This window comes from Benincasa hispida, chromosome 4 (genome assembly GCF_027475165.1).
Source record: "Benincasa hispida cultivar pf3 chromosome 4, pf3_genome.v1.1, whole genome shotgun sequence".
NCBI classification, from domain to species: domain Eukaryota; kingdom Viridiplantae; phylum Streptophyta; class Magnoliopsida; order Cucurbitales; family Cucurbitaceae; genus Benincasa; species Benincasa hispida.
The window spans coordinates 32,633,577-32,650,490 of NC_143481.1; the positions used below are offsets into that span (position 1 = coordinate 32,633,577).

General features: G+C 33.4%; 2 protein-coding genes across 2 annotated transcripts; one reads left to right on the top strand and one right to left on the bottom strand.

Moving 5' to 3' along the window:
* Positions 1–151: 151 nt before the first annotated feature.
* LOC120076912 (P-loop containing nucleoside triphosphate hydrolases superfamily protein) lies at positions 152–5,555 on the bottom strand. The gene is made up of 6 exons (XM_039030873.2): positions 4,805–5,555; positions 3,667–4,376; positions 3,323–3,422; positions 2,453–2,707; positions 1,847–2,019; positions 152–557 (listed from the first exon to the last, which is right to left on the bottom strand). Exons 1-6 carry the CDS (start codon positions 4,961–4,963, stop codon positions 260–262), a joined length of 1,695 nt encoding a protein of 564 aa, XP_038886801.1. The 5' UTR covers positions 4,964–5,555; the 3' UTR covers positions 152–259.
* A 1,455-nt stretch (positions 5,556–7,010) lies between these two features.
* Positions 7,011–8,715, top strand: LOC120075247 (small ribosomal subunit protein uS14m). Its single transcript, XM_039028464.2, has 3 exons — positions 7,011–7,169; positions 7,348–7,669; positions 8,490–8,715. Exon 2 carries the CDS (start codon positions 7,358–7,360, stop codon positions 7,661–7,663), a length of 306 nt encoding a protein of 101 aa, XP_038884392.1. The 5' UTR covers positions 7,011–7,169; positions 7,348–7,357; the 3' UTR covers positions 7,664–7,669; positions 8,490–8,715.
* Positions 8,716–16,914: the final 8,199 nt, after the last annotated feature.

Genomic DNA, 16,914 nt, shown 5'->3' on the forward strand with positions numbered 1-16,914 from the left:
AAAATGATTTGCAATAATTAAAGACATTCCAGAGCTAGAACGTGATGCAAGTAACTTTCACCGTTTCAAAACCACTCTCAAAAACATCCATCATCATCAAACAGAATGAAGACTGGCCCTGGATTAAAATAAAGTATGACAAGGAGTAGAATTTTTGGATTAAACAGTACATGATTAAAAAAAATAGAAATCAATGGTCAAAATTTTCTTTTATACAGACATAGTGATGTCAATTAGAAGAGGCAATTATAGTTCAAGATTAAGATGAGCCTTGTGTGAGGAATAAGTTTCTTACAGTTTCAGGGACATCTTGCCCACATTGTTCAAGGATTTCAACTAAGGAGCCAGCAACCGATGCTTCTTCCTTGCTGATGAAGCTGTGCAAGACACCGTTGACCGTGTGTCGAGCCATTCCTGTTAGAATCCAGACATATTTGTCTATTGGTGGAAAGGCAGAGAGTATGAATATGCTTTCATAATTTCCAAGATCTATGCTGTTAATTTGCTCTATGTCAATCTTGGCTACTACAGGCCTCAATCTGCCGTCTACTTTCGAACTAAACAAAGAAAAGAGTTAGATTAGTTTTCATTTAGTAGAGTAGAACTTAAAATCCTAAAACAAAAGTGTTTGGTTTGGTTCGAACCACACTAGAAACCAATTCAACCTGTACCGAACTGGTCCAGTTCAGTTTGGGTTCTTACACTCCCAAGTAGAAGTACAAAAATGGATAAGCTAGAAAGCTCGAAGCTTTTGACAGAATTATTAGAGGAAGACACACATGGCGACTGTTTCTTACTAGAGAATGGAGCATTAATAATAACTAAGCCCCTGGATTTTGTGAATTGAGCTTGTTTTCTCGTAGTTTCTTTATCATGATTTTTGTTTTTCCCAAATGAATATTTGAATTATTAGACAAATTTCAAAAACAAAAATAAGTTTTTAAGTTTACTTTCTCTCAATTTCTTACGATGGCTTCCATCTTTCTTAAATAAAAGGGTTGAATTCTTAGTCAAATTTCAAATTCAAAAAACAAGATTTTTAAAAAAAATTACTTTTTTTAGTTTTCAAAATTTGACTTGGTTTTTGAAAGCATTGGTAAAAAGTAAAATGACAATGCAAGAAATTAAGAAGTGGAAAGGGTGTTTATAGACTTAGATTTCAAAAACTAAAAAAAAAAAAAAAAAAACCAATAATTACCAAATGAGGCATAAGAACTACTTTTTTAGATTTCAAGACTTTGTTTGAATTTTGAAAAGAGTCTCCAAACATAGATAACAGAACAAAGAAATTCATAAGTGGAAGTAATATTTGTAAGCTTAATTTTCAAAAACTAAATGGTTGTCTAGTCCTAATAGTTTGAAAGACTTTTGACGTTTTTCTGGCATCCGCAGTTCTACTGCCAATATTTACCAAATGGAATTAACGTGCACCCTACCAGAAAAGGAGAGGCATTCTACTTTTTACATGCATGTTTTTTACGATCTCTAACTTCTGCAGAAAACCCATCAACGACTTATAAATCCTAGTAAGAAGACAAGGAATCAGGTACTAACTAACTGATGAATAACCTTTTTTTTTTTTTAATAAGAAACTTGAACAATCTCCTATTAAAAAAAAAAACTTGAACAATCGATGCATAACTTAATTGCTGTGATGTAAGAAAAATGGTAAATACACACTTGTTGGTTGTCAAGAAGGCCCAATGCACTCGATGTGGGGGGAATAAATAAAATAAAAACAAAAACATTTATTTTGTATTATAAAAACTTTAATTAAAAAAACATAAATAAAATAAAACAGACCTTTAGAATGACACAAAAAATCTATTGCCTAGTGCATGCTTACTTGTTCTTAATTTCAGGGACACCACATAATGCTCCAGCTACGATATCATGGCCTTTGGATTTAAGAGCAGCAGCTAATTCGTGAACATTACACTCCTTCCCAAGAATTAAAAGCATCTTCAACGGCTGTGGGCGGAGCTGACTACCATTGGCTCGATCCAAAGCTTGGATGACCTTCAAAGATCATCAATGATGACTATTAATAAACAATCCTAGTGTAGGAGAGTAAAATGAAAAGTCGATGATAAAAGTAGAAGCTTATTTTCTTCAGATTGCTGCAAAGTGAAAACTACGACTTTAGGAGCAAGAATTACCAACTAAAAAGTGAAAAACGCAAAATTGATTGACCAGAATCAGAATGTGAGGATCTCATCCACAATCAAAAGTTTCCTAGAAGCTTGGATAAGACATCTATCCCTCTTAAATCATTATTGGGCAAATAACTGCTATCTTAAGGCTTAAGAAGTTGGGCTCACAATTGCGGCATAAAATTCATCAAGAAAAAATTCCTTCTAAAAAAGGGCTGTGGAAGACTGAACAGAGATTTCCCGGTGGTTCACAAGGCTGCCATGCACCTCAAATATGTGAAAATGATGTGCATACGTACCTTTGATAGTTTTTCCTCTTCAGAAGTATAAAAGTTTATTGACTGAATAATGTAGGCACTTTGACAGGCCACAGAAGTATTAAGAGACAATCTTCGAATTGGGCCCCCAAGGAGGCTTTGTACAACAGGGACATAGGCACAGCTGAAGCTATCACTGAAAACAATTGTATGTAGTTTGCTTGATATGGACTTCCTGATGGACTGTGTCATATCAAGATAACCACCTCTTGAAAGAGATTCCAGTCCGTCGACGACCTGATAAAACGTCGAGGAAATTACAAATCTTAAAAAAGAACGTCCATAATATTGAACAGAGGCATTTAGTGACATACTGTATAACTCTAAAGTAAAAAACAAGCCACTTATTCATCTTCAGACACCTTGATAGAATTATAATTGAGCCAATGTGTTGTAGACGATGATTAAAATATTCATCGATATGTCAATATAGTCATTAATTAGAGGATCCAATATCGATATGAAGACTCAATTGATATTTTCGATATATTTTATTAATACCCATACACAACATAAAGATATCATCTATTTATCCCAATATGAATAGAAATGGTAATAACAAGATGTTTTTAGTTTATAAAAGAATTTAACTATGAATTTTTTGTTTACAAAAATATTCGTAAATATCAAAATACCTATTGATATATCCAAGACATTGAAATTCCAATAACAACGTCATAATTGATATTTTAATCCTTGGTTATAGAAATGACATATATAAAGCCTAAGGAGTGAACAACCAAGTCTGAAACTGATTTTTTTTTTTTCTAATCATTAAAATTCATCACAAAAAATAGAGAGAATAAAATACAAAATGATACTTCAAATAGTAAACATAGACTGTCAAATTACCAGCAACGAAACACCAGATATATCAATAGCCTGCATGGCAACAAGCTCCAAGAGTCTCTCAGGTGTGGACACAAGAAATTCAGGTTCACAGCTCTTCAAACTATGGGAAGAGAGATAAATTCCCAATTAGATATAAAATGGAAAAAAACAAATAGAGTCCAAATTGTTACCAATGCTAAAGACATAACATGGGACAGGGTCAAGTAATCACTACCAGATCCATTGTATAAACAGCGGCAGGTACAAAATGTACAATAAACAAAGAATTGATACTCTAAAATATTTCACAGCTCAAGATCAAACGAAAAATCTGTTACAATATATCGACACACAAACAAGCTTACCCTTGAATTTGGTGATCTAGGGATGCCCCAGGATGTATGCTCACTGTATGTACTCCAAGAGCCTTCAATGGCTTGCACATGGAGCGAACCTGAGTAGCTTTCTCTTGGGTAGGAACAAGAAATAAAAGATAGGGGCTACTAAAAGATGAACCTTCTTTCTCCGTTCTAGCAATACTGTCAGCAGCCGAAGAGACCACCCATGCAATTTTTTCATCTGTAGAAGACAGCCCACTGGTGTCAAGAATATCCTTCCCAGAAGAATAACATTTCCAAAACTCAATTCCCCAAGTATCAGCAAACAGAGGCTTGTTGATTCTTTTGATGGAATCATGATATAGGGCATCCTCTATTGCATTTAAGCAAAGCATAAGAAACTTTGAGGGAGTGATAGAACTTTCAGAGTTTTCTTCTTGAAAGCCTTGTACACTGCCTTTCACATTCGCATATACTTTTGTTCTTTCAGTACTAGTCTTGCTTCTTTTAGCTAAGTGGCCACTAGTGAGAGAACCTCCAGACCCTTCTTTTGAACTCTGAACTTTCTCACGGCCAACGTCTCGAAGGGTTCCATTAGGTGCTGAAGTACTCTTCTCCTTTGGAAATTCCCTCTTAGAGCCTTTTGAAGGCGTGACCTTAGTGTCCTTCTTAAAATCCTTTTTCCCATTTCTATCATTGTAGGGATCATCGGGAGTAGGAAGGCTAAAACACATTCCCTGAAATGTAACGAATTCAATCTCTGAATATTTACAACCATTGAAATTAGTATAAATACCAATTACACAGACAGAGTAATTTATTGCGACGACTAGCAAAACAGAGGTAAGATTTCGGCAGGTTAGGCTAATCACGAACATAATTAACGAGTTACTAAGTGTGATCTACTCAAAACAAATCAATCACGGAAAATCCTTTGCGCCAACAAGTATTTTCATATCATGCTATAAATCGAACAACACTACTTTATAAGTTACACCATCCCTAAAGCTAAAATTTCAGCCTACCAACGAAAATCCAAACTGAACAGCCCTCATTCTACTAACGCCACTCCTCGAGCATAGAACGCTACTCTAAAGCATGCAATAACTTCGTAAACCCAGGAATATGAATCAGATAACACAAGAACGAGTACTTCCAAAGTTACCTGGCATTGTCTGCGTTTTCCGGACATCCGCCGCTTCTTGGCGGCGATTATGGCGGCAACTCTCGCAGAAACCGACGAGGAGTCTCCGTTCTTGCTTCGAAGCTTCTTCCGGTTGGCTTTGTTCCTTTTTCTCGCCACCACATCGTCCCCTTTCGCCATTGATACCCAGAAGTCAGAAAGCCGAAGATTTGTTCTGGAGCTGCCGCGACTTGGGAGAGTAGGCGCAACGCAAACAAGGGAAAGGATGTTCCGTTGTGCAAAGTAAAGTGGTTATTTCGAGCAATATTTGTATGGATTGACCCACAAATTGAGCACAAAATGCCAAAAAAAAAAAATTAAAATGTCAATTTAAAAAAAAAAAATTGCTAAATGATATTTGCTGTCGAAAATTACGAATTCCTTCAAATTTATCTCTCTTTTTCCTCGATTCCTTCCTTTCTTCTTCTCAGGCAGAAAAACTAGACCAAAATATTTTATTCTTTATTTTTTTTCTCTTTCCGAACGTTGACTGTTCTTCTTCTCCATCGATGATGTTCGTGTCTTTTTCTCTAACGAACTTCGAAAAACCAAAGTTGATAGAACTAAAAAAAGTGAGAGAGAGCAAGGATATAGAGAGAGCGAGTGATATATAGAGAGAAGGAGAGAGAGAGCAAGAGATGTAGAAAGAATGAGACAGAGCGAGAGAGAAGGAGAGGGAGCTAGAAATTTGGAGAGAGCTATAGAATGGGAGAGAGCGAGAGAGGGAGAATGCGAGAGATATAGATAGAGAGTGGGATGCTTTTCCACATGCACATGAATATATTGTGGTAATTTCACCCGAATCTGACATCAGCAAATGGTCATTCGATATATATATTTTTTAACTTAGATCATTTGACATTTTTTTACCTAATTGTTGGGTCATCCGTACAAAAACTCTTATTTCGATTCAAAGATGAGGTTACACCGATAATTCCACACAACAAAAATAATAGTCATTATATATTATTTTGGTTAGAGAGAAAAAAAAAAGTAGATCAATGATATTGGCATAGCTTTCCTCCCCAAAGATGAAATGTTTGATCCCTATCTCATAGTCAACGTTATGCACCAACATCGGATAAAAAATACAAAAAAAAAAAAAAAAACAGTGGAGAAATAAGAAAATATGAGAGAATAATAGGTTAAAAAAAAAAAAAGTTAATGTTGGTAACAATTGGTGATGAAATAAGCAAAACTGCAAAATTATTAAGTTTCATCGAGCAGGGCAAAAAGCATTTTGAATTTTTTTGTCCAGATTTTGAAGTACGTACCCATTTGGTACAAGTTTTAAAAGTTTAATAAGTCTTTAAACCTTCAATTTTATTCAAATAAGCTTAACTTATGGTCAGTGATGTGCAATTCTTCGATTGAGATCAAACCTATAATATGCATTTGTCCCCACTCATAACAAAACATAAATTGAATATCACAAGGCTATTTGAAGACATAAAAACATGGTGTTGAATGTTTTTTTTGGTATTGTCAAACAGGATGTACAAAGATTACAATGTTGCTACGGATATCCATAGTATGAATACTATGTAAAAACCACAAAGAAAGATTCAACAAAATGAATGCTCAAGAAAATCTACGAGGTATAACCATATCATAGAGAAAATAATGTCTTATATATCTAGGCTCCGTTCGGTAACAATTCGGTTTTTTGTTTTTAGCTTTTTTTTTTTAAATTAAGTTTACAGACATTATTTCTATATTCAAATTATTCATTTGTTATATACTTTTTACCACTAGTTTAAAAAATCAAGGGAAATTTTGAAAATTACAAAAAAAAAAAAAGAAGATTTTTTTAAAAATAAATTTGACTAAGAATATAATAATTATACTTAAAAATATGCCAAACAATTATAAGAAATAGGGGAGAAAATAAGTTTAATTTTAAAAAATAAAAAATGAAAAAATGAAATGGTTATAAATAAGGGCCTTCAGCTATTTTTAAATTTTGTGAGCATTAACAATTAAACATGTATTTGAATATCAGCATACTCAATATATATAAATTATGTATTTTCTAATGTCAGAAGTCTTCTCATCCCACATATTTTTATTAATATAGTTGAATTAAATACGAATGTTTTAGCAACTACGGTTACGTGGTCCGAATTCCCCAAACTAAGCTTCCCGGCCTAAAGATCCAACAGCCTCGTGGCAATTCATATTGGGCCGGGCCGCCCAATAAGAATTGCCACGGCCCGCCTCCATTATTTTCCCGTCGCGCATTTCTCGAATTCTTCGGTCGATTTCGCTCTCTTCCGTTGCCCTCAACTCACTGGTCTGCTCAAACTCAAAGGTAGCCAGCCATTACAGAGGATTCTAAAGCTTGAAGGTAACTCAATCTTCCTTCCGTTCTTCATTTCCTGTTTTCCATAACGAGTTTTCCCTAACCGCATTCAAACCGATGAGTAAGGATCAACGAGGGCCTGTTTAGATAGTTGAAACGAGTATCTTTATAGGCTTTTTGAATTGGTATTGAAAATTTGAAATTATGAAATTCCCGAATTTAGGTTAAACGAAATGTCGGAGGACAAGCGAAACATTCTTGATCATTATCGCCGACAGCTTGCTGCGAAGTTTGAGGTAAAGCGGAAGCTTTACAAAGCCATTTGCAACGATCCGAGTCTTCCCAACGATGTGCGTGAGGACCATCGTTATAAGCTGTCGAAATTGCCAAGAAATAGTTCGTTCACTCGACTGAGGAATCGCTGCATTTTCACCGGTCGACCTAGGGCTGTCTACCAACTTTTCCGTGTTTCTCGTATCGTTTTCCGTGATCTGGCGTCCAAAGGTCTTATAATGGGTGTCAAGAAATCTTCTTGGTAGATTTTGGTACGAAATTGTTCTTCACTATACTCTTATCCAAACAAAAAAAGTTCTTCTCTATGCATGTTTAGTGTATGAAAATGAAGGCAGTGCTAGGATATATATGTTGTATATATGTATTAAGCTCCACTTATTAAGTGTTGATTGTTGAATGCGTGTATATGATAAATTGGCTTGTTTAATGGTAGACTAAGTAAATCATTGTCTTGGGAACATGGTATGAGATGGGTTAGCCATGAAATATTTGTTCTCCTTTATGAACATACTCTGCCAATGAAACCTTGATTTTATTCGATCGCCCGTGAAATTGATTATGGTGAAATTGGTTCATTATTTACTGTGCAAAACAGTAACACTGGGGTTCCCTTTGAGATCATGTCACTAGATCTTTTTGTAATTCTGATCTTGGTTTGATTTTTGTTCTTGGGCTTCTTCTTTTCGTCGGGCTTGTTTTTTATGCCTTTGTAATTATCTCACCTTTTTCTCTAATTATATCATCGTTTTCTCAGAAAAGGTCTTCACCTCTCTACACCAGTTAAGAAAATTTCTACACTCTGTATATTTAACTCGTTATAATAAGAATTATTTTTCTATTGAGGAGAAACTAACTTGGAATACATAATTCACGTGCTATCTTTCTATTAGAAGCTCAGCTAAATCCTTCTTATTTATCTGCAATGATATAGTTACTATTTGCAGCGATTCATTTCAACCATAAATACAAGGCATGTAGATGCTGTAGTCTCTAAAGTATTGCAGTTATTGTACGTGTCCTTTTGGTTGGTTTTGTTTTACGCTGACTCGTTTAATTGTGTATCATGTGCAGATTGTCGTTGTTGGGCTGTGATATCTCTATGAGGTTTTCTCTTTAATATCGGCGGGAATTAAATATAGACACCGAATTCCTTGAACATGATTCATGCTCGTGTTTATGTGTATGACCAAAGAAGAGTAAAGGCTTTACTTTTGGCTATTCAATAAGTGTTTCATCTTAGACAGTTACTAATGGTGTTGTATTTTTCTGATAGATAAAATTTTCTTTTTCCCTGCCATTGAGTTGGTTGCACTATTCCTGGTTATTAGCTACTTCCTATTTTTTACTGCATCTTCATTTGAGTTTTAAGCCACGGTGGCCTAGTAGTCCGACCATCCATTAGTAGTGATTCAATATCTTACGAGTTTACTTGAGAACCAAATGTCTTAGGGTCCAAGGTAGCAGTGGGAATTGTTTAGGTGTGAGCAAGTTGATCTATACACTTGTTGGATATTTTTCAAGATTTTATTTTATTTTATTCTTTTATTTTGGTGTTTTATCTTAGTTAATCCCATGATAAAAGGGAGTGCTCCCTAATGAAAAAAAGGCAACAACATTATCACATAGAATGTGGTTCTTTTCAACCATTTCACAGCATAAAGGAATTGGGGATTCATAAGAGAGCTTAGTTGCCGACTTTGAGGAATTGTTATATCTTGGAAGTTGAGTGTGTAGTAGGGGCACATCTTCTCTATGAACAAGAAAGCTTGTCTTCCTGGCATAGATAATTAATGGCAGATGATTATGGCTTATGAAGCTTCATCTCGTCTCATTTATGTGCAGTTTTTCCTACACAGATTATGTACTGATAACCTTTCCATTCACATGGGAACCATTAAGATATTGAACCCTATTTTTATTATTGTGAATGCAGAGATTTAAGTTCGACTTAGCTATAATTAGCCTTTGGGATGGCTTTTTGTAAGCTCATCAGTCCGAAGCTTTAACTACTTTTCTTATCAATTTTTAAGATTTGAAGTGTTGCAGCATTGAAATGATGTTTTTTTTCTTTCCCTCTTTTCTTCTTCTTCTGTACTTGGACAAAGATGTAATTTTTTTGCTGGTTTTGCAGTAGGCGATGTCAAGCATTAAAGTGTGTTTTTTTTCCCTTTTAATTAGTTAATTGGTGATTGTCAACCAAATTTACAGATAAGAATTTGGGAAGAAGGTGACTGGGAAAGGAAAGGATAATATAAAATACAAACAACAATTTTGTTTTCTTATTCCTTTCCTATTTTTTTTAGTACAAATGGAGTGAGGAGTGAGGGATTGAACTATGGGTCCCTTGGTCTTTTAACACATATAAATACCGGTTAGAATTAAGTTTTTTTTTTTTGGCTCCTTTCATCATATTTGTACCTTCCTCAGCTTTTAGGTGGGCTCAATAATCGACCAGAAAAAAGGCATGATTAGTTTCACAAGTCTCACTGCATTAACCATAATAAACTTCTTATTGTATCAAAATTGAGATATAGGTACAACATCACATTTGATACTTGCTACAACTCCAACTATGATGATACTTGCTACAACTCCAACTATGAGGTACATCAAGTGTTACAATAATATGTAGATGAGTTTTGGTTAATAGAACTATTCTATTGTTCACTTCTAATGAACATGATTGGCCTAATTCTAGATTATCTTCTTGCATCGTATATAACCGTCAAAAGTGAGTGGTTGTTTATTGGAACTGTTATAGTCATTCACTCACAAGTCCAATATCATTGACGTCCAATAGCTTTTGATAGTCACTGTATGCAAGTATCTCCATCTTATTATAAAGTAGAAATTGGAGCTAGGGTGAAGACTTTTCATGAAAATAAAAGGCCAGTTCCTAAATCCATAAAAACAATTGGAGTTGAGTAGGTCAATTTAGTTTTTCCCCATTTTTTCATTTGTAGGTAGTTTCCTTTTCAGCAACCAATAGGTGGTAAAGCTTTATTTTAACCCTTTCTAACTGCTTGTCAAATGTCATAATTTAGTTTTTAACTCTTAGAATTATTTTATTTGTAGTTTAGGTTGGCTTTTTGACTCTCAATATCAAATTAATTAATTATTTAATATTTTGATGATAACAAACACGCTTCTATTAACAATTTTAGTGTTTTGAAGAGTTCATTGTGTAAAGCTTTGAGTAAAGATTCTAACGCAATTTGAATCACAAAGTTCAAATGAAAAAGTTGTAACCGAAATAAGCTTAATGAAAAAATAGTCGTATCGATGATGTGGCGGCAAATACATCAAATTGGACTCATTTAATGAGTGACATGTGGAGCAATGGAGAAGTGGCACATGGTTGGTTTTGTTTCTTTTTAAAAAGAAAATAAATATTTAAAAAATTATATATATTATTTATGTGTGTGATAACGACTAGACTACTTTTGTAATATATATATATATCTTTAAGAAAAGAAAAACCTACATCCAATAACCCAAATTAATTGTATATTCTCTCTCTATTTAAACTCATCTTCTTATCCAAGATTTAAAAATAATTTTCATTATTTTTAATCCTCTACAAAATATTAAGCCTCCAATTATTGCTCTCTCCAAAAACATCAATTTTCTTCTTTTTCATCTTCTTCTTGAGAGAGATATTTTATATTGTGAGAATTGATTTGTTGTGATAGTTTGTAAGCCCACTCTTTTGTATAGTTTGACAAATGTGTTCGTTAATTTTTTTTGCAAACTTTTGTAAGGGTTGCGACCATAACGGTTTGATTGTTATCTATGGAAATGATTGAGTTTGTTCTTGAACTCACAAAAAGAGCGGAATAGCGGTTGGACTCTAATCTACGGTTAGAGTTGATGAGATTTTTATCATATATCCAAGAAGAGCTTGGGGAGTGGAGTACGCTGGTTGTGTTGAATTACTATAAAATTTATGGGGTCAGATAAATTGCAATATTTATTCTTAAACTTAATTTTTTATATTTGTTTATTTTGGTTGACAGTTCTTAAATTTCTTTATCCATTACCAATTTTGTTATTAGAATCTAGTAGGGTGTGTTAGAGTTTATTGTTAATTTTTTTGTTAAATTCAAGGTGAATTCAGTCGTATCAAATTATTGTTCAAATTACTTATTAGTAAAAAATGCATTGATTATTTAATTGGAACTACATTAGGAAAAAAATTTCATTAATTTAAATAAACTCTTTCACCACTCTAGGATAGCTATATTGATCCTAGACTTAAAACTATTCGGTTAAGTTTTAACCATATACAAATTACTTTTATTGTCAAGAGTTTGGTAATCACCAACAACGCACATCCCATCTTCCCTATTTGAGATTTTGTTGAGGCTTTGAATTTGGTGGAGTTACCTGAGCCTGATGTGGTGTCTGGAAGATGGTGCAATGTCTCTTTTTTATTAGTATGTATACTAAATACTCTATGATGTGTGACTAAGGATCATAACTTATACTTTTTATTATCTCACACTAAAAGAAAAAAATGGTTATTTGTCGTACAAGGCACCAAATGGCTTTGGGGCATAGCCATGACTATTCTTTTTGAATCGAGAATATCACTCCGGTGTAGCATCATCTACCTTCTATTAATGTATTGGGTTGAATTCTAAAATGAATGTTTTTTTTACTAGGTTTTACGCAAAATCAATGAATGAGAAAAGCACCAAACATGGTTTTTATATATGTACTTTTTTGTTGGGATAGAGTGAAACACTTTTTTGGCAAGATTTAGTTGTATTTAGTTTCTTGTAAATAACTTAACCAAAGTTTGGTTACTAGTTTTCTTGTATATAGTTTCTTTATATTCGGGTTATCATCTTTATTGGTATATATGAAGGTTTATATTTATATTTGTACGTATTTTGTATCAAAATTGGAAGAATCTAGGTGTCATCACTATAAGAATTTTAGGCTTTAATGTCGGTTGATAAAAGTGAAATCAGATGTATAATGTCGGTTTTAAATCGACATTGAAGATGGGCTACAATGTTGGTTTAAAACGTCATTAAAGGCCTACATTTATTTTTTTTACTTTATAAAAAAAACATCTTTTTCATTTCATATCAAATCTTCTCTCTCCTTTCACTTCTCTCTTACCAAATCCTCTCTTATCAAACCCTCTCTTCTCCTTAGCTTGGCCATGCGAATCACTTCCGATTGTCGTAATCATCGGCGTTGCTTGGATCTCTATCGTCGGGGGCGTTCTTCCGATGGTTTTTTTTCGTTGTGGCCGTTCTTCCGGTCCAGCTTGTTCCGGTCGTGGAGGTGGTTCTTTCGATGGTTTTCGATCTATAAATTTGGGTCATCGTTCGGTCCAACTTGTTCTGGTCTTCGTCACGGGCATAGACTCCAGTCTTCTCCTTAGATTTGTAGATTTTCGGTGGGTCGGCTTGCTGTTCGTCCAGCTTGTTCCGGTCGTGGAGGTGGGTCACTAACGTGGATTTATAGATTTAGTTGTGGGTTTTTTCGATCCGACCGTCTATTTGCCTGATTTACTAGTGGGTCTTCCGATCTAGTCGTCAGTGTTGTACTTTTGCCAGATCTGTCGTCTCAATCCTGTTCGCAAGGTCCAACGCTCGCCGGCGTTTCAATCTTCGAGCTTCGGTTCAGATCTCTTCAAGTTTGTGGGTTGTTTAAGTTGTTTGCTTGGAAAGGTAAAATTTTCTTTTCATATGAGTTTTCAATTTAGTAATTTAAAGTTATTTCATTCATTTTATTTTTATTCTAATGATTAAACTTCTTGAAATTTTGAAATATTTGAATAAAATTAGTTGAAGAATATATACTTGGTTGGTAGTCTTGCTTAGTGTGGTTTAGTTGTATATCAAAATCGTTTTCTTTCAATTATATATAAACTAATTTGGTCTTACTTGGTTGATTAAGTTTGATTGGTGTGGTTCAAGTGTTATTTTATTAATTTTATGTTTAGTTCCAATGATTAAGCTTCTTGAAATTTTGAAATTTTGGAATTAAATTAGTTGAAGAATATATACTTGGTTGGTAGTCTTGCTTGATGTAGTTTAAGTGTATATCAAAATACTTTTATTTCAATTATATATAAACTAATCTAGTCTTACTTGGTTGATTAAGCTTGATTGGTCTGGTTCAAGTGTTATTTCATTAATTTTATGTTTTGTTCCAATGATTAAGCTTCTTGAAATTTTGGAATTAAATTAGTTGAAGAATATATACCTGGTTGGTAGTCTTGCTTGGTGTAGTTTAAGTGTATATCAAAATACTTTTATTTCAATTATATATAAATTAATTTAGTCTTACTTGGTTGATTAAGCTTGATTGGTCTGGTTCAAGTGTTATTTCATTAATTTTATGTTTTGTTCCAATGATTAAGCTTCTTGAAATTTTGAAATGTTGAAATTAAATTGGTTGAAAAATATATACTTGGTTGGTAGTCTTGCTTGGTGTGGTTGAAGTGTATATCAAAATCCTTTTCTTTCAATTATATATAAACTAATTTGATCTTACTTGGTTGATTAAGCTTGATTGTGTGGTTCTAGTGTTATTTCATTAATTTTATGTTTTGTTCTAATGATTAATCTTCTTGAAATTTGTTAATGTTGGAATGAAATTAGTTGAAAAATATGTACTTGGTTGATAGTCTTGCTTGGTGCGGTTCAAGTATATATTAGAACCAATTTGTTAATGATTTAGGTCTTATTGTTGTTTATGGTTAAATTTACAAGCTTACGATTACGTAATTTTTCCTTGTTATTGTTTGTCTTTTTTTTTTTTTTTTTTTTTTTTTTTTTTGTAGATTAAGTTGTATATTTTACAATCATGGATAAGTCATGGATGAAAATGAATAGAATGTTAGTTGAGTATGGTTTAGGGGTTGAGATGTTTATTAAAAATGGTCTACAACATTCAAATATACTGAATGTCATGAGTTGTCCATGTTTGAAGTGTGGGAATGCAAAGACTCTAAATGTGAACATAATAAGAGATCACTTATTTTTTAATGGTAAGATCAAAGTTATCAGACATGGATTTTTCACGGTGAATCATTACTGATTAGGAGAAACAATGAAAATGTGTCTGCTAGTGAAAGAGACAAAGTTGAAGAGGATGATGTTGATGTTGATGTTGATGACACAATTGGAATATTTGAGGCTGCATACAATGAAAAATCTGATAATTTTGAAGAATTATTAGATGATGCAAGAAACCATTGTACCCAAATCGTAAAACTTTTACCAAAATATCTTTTTCTCTAATAACCAATTGAGTGGGAGGTTATTGGTGGTTTCATGGTAACCGTGAGATAAAAGGAAAAATGTTTTCCTAATTTTAGTGAGCCCACCCTCTAGATTCTCACACTGAGAATACCAAGGTAGCCTTCTTGGTGGTGTCATACTCAACTCGACACTGTTGAGGTTCTGTGGAGGTCGTTCGTGTTGTTTGGGTGTTCGTGACCTAGGCGATTGCTGAGATCAAGTGCGTGGTGTTCGTGCTGTGTAGAGGTTGTGTTGGACGAACGTTCGTGGTTACTGTGTTGCTGTGATCGAGCGTTCATGATCAAGGAGCTTGGCGATGAGTTTACAAAAGTGTGTAGCGTTTCTCCTTGATCATTTGTATTATTATGCTATAATTTCTGTAATTAATGCATAACCATATGTTTCTGTTTGACTGTAATTGTAAAGTTCATATATGATTGTAATTTGGAATGATCTTTCTGTTGCTCATGGAAATCCTCATGTTCGATTTCCTTCACAATAATGGCAAAATATTCTAGTTACGTGGTCAATGGCTATCACTATCACATAAAGAATCGCGATGATATTAGGAGGGTTTAAAATAGTGGAGTTAGTATAACGGCTGCCACAATGCAAGTTTCTAGTGCTAAGGACAAAAACCCTGTCATGTCAGATATGACCTTTTATGGTGTAATACAAGAAATATGGGAGCTTGACTATCATGAATTATCATTTATTTTATTCAAATGTAATTGGGTTGAGAATAGAAATGGAGTCAAAACAGACGAGTATAGGTTTACTATTGTGGACCTCAATCGTATTGGACATAAATCAGACCTATTTATTTTAGCCTCTCAAGCAAAACAAGTCTTCTATATAAAAGACCCCGCAAATTGGGGTTGGTCAATTATTTTAACATCTCCACAACGAACAATTGAAGATTTTTATGAAGATGAAATAGGAGATATGCTGCAAGAGTGTGGTTATGGAGGTATGCAAAGAATCCCAATGTTGATACATCTATTGAGATTGATGATACAATATCTACATACATTAGAAATGATTGTGAAGGTAGATCGGTTGATAAATAATGTACTAAACATAGTATGTCAGTTACTATGCTTATATATATTAAATATCAAGACTATATGTTTTTTGTGTGGTTTTTTTTTTTTTGCAGATTCACATGGAAAATTCAGCAAGTAGTAGCGAGGATAATCGAAATATGATCCCACAACAAAATAGCAGAATAAGTATTCCACGTGGCCCAACTATTATGTCTGAGTTGGTACAAATAAGAACATATGGGCAACAGTTGGCCATTGATTATAATGAACATGGACAACCAATTGGATTTGGTGCAAAAAAAAAAAAAACACAAAGTTATATTGGAGTTTGTGTTCGACAATAAATACCTATAACATATAATTCTTGGAAAAAAGTTTCAAATCTTCTTAAAGATAAACTTTTTTTTTATTGTATAGTGGTATGTTTTCTAAAATTTTAATTCATGTGCATAGTAGTTTATTAGTTTATTGTTTACTACTTTTTTCATTGTGCAGATGTCGTTCGATATGAACTCTAATTCCAAACATGGTATACTCATGTCTGCATCTAGGAAGTTTTGGACTTTCAAGATCACATAGGCTTAAAAGTTCATACTTCCCTTTAAAGATGAATCCTTAGTCTTGCAATTTCCTCCTCAACAATATTCTCATATAGATCAAGATCAGTGGACATTATTTGTTAATGAACGATTAAGTGAAGAATGGGATGTAAGTCATTCTAAATAAATGTCAATATTATCATTGTTTTGATAGGTAACTTCAACTAGATTGGTTGTACAGGAAATCAGTCGTCTTCAAAGAGAAAGAAGGTCAAAATATGTATATAATTATCACATTTCTCATAAGGTTATGCAAATCTTGCCCAAGAATTAGTAAGTCTTTCGACTAATTAAATCTTTTATTCTAATATGTTTATGGTAATTAAATATGTAAGTTCATATAGAACATATCGAGTGATCCTTTTTATTGTTCGATCGTGATGATCTGATCCAATATTGCAATACGGTTGAAATTGGTTATATGTGTATATTGACATACAGTGCGTAAGTATTACTCATCTATATTCACAATCTTCATGTATATTTTGTTTCATGTTTAAATAATAACTTTGTATGGTTTAGGTATCTTTGGGATGAATGTGACCGTGATATTACCAAGAAGTTTTTTTATAATTGATCAAGCAAA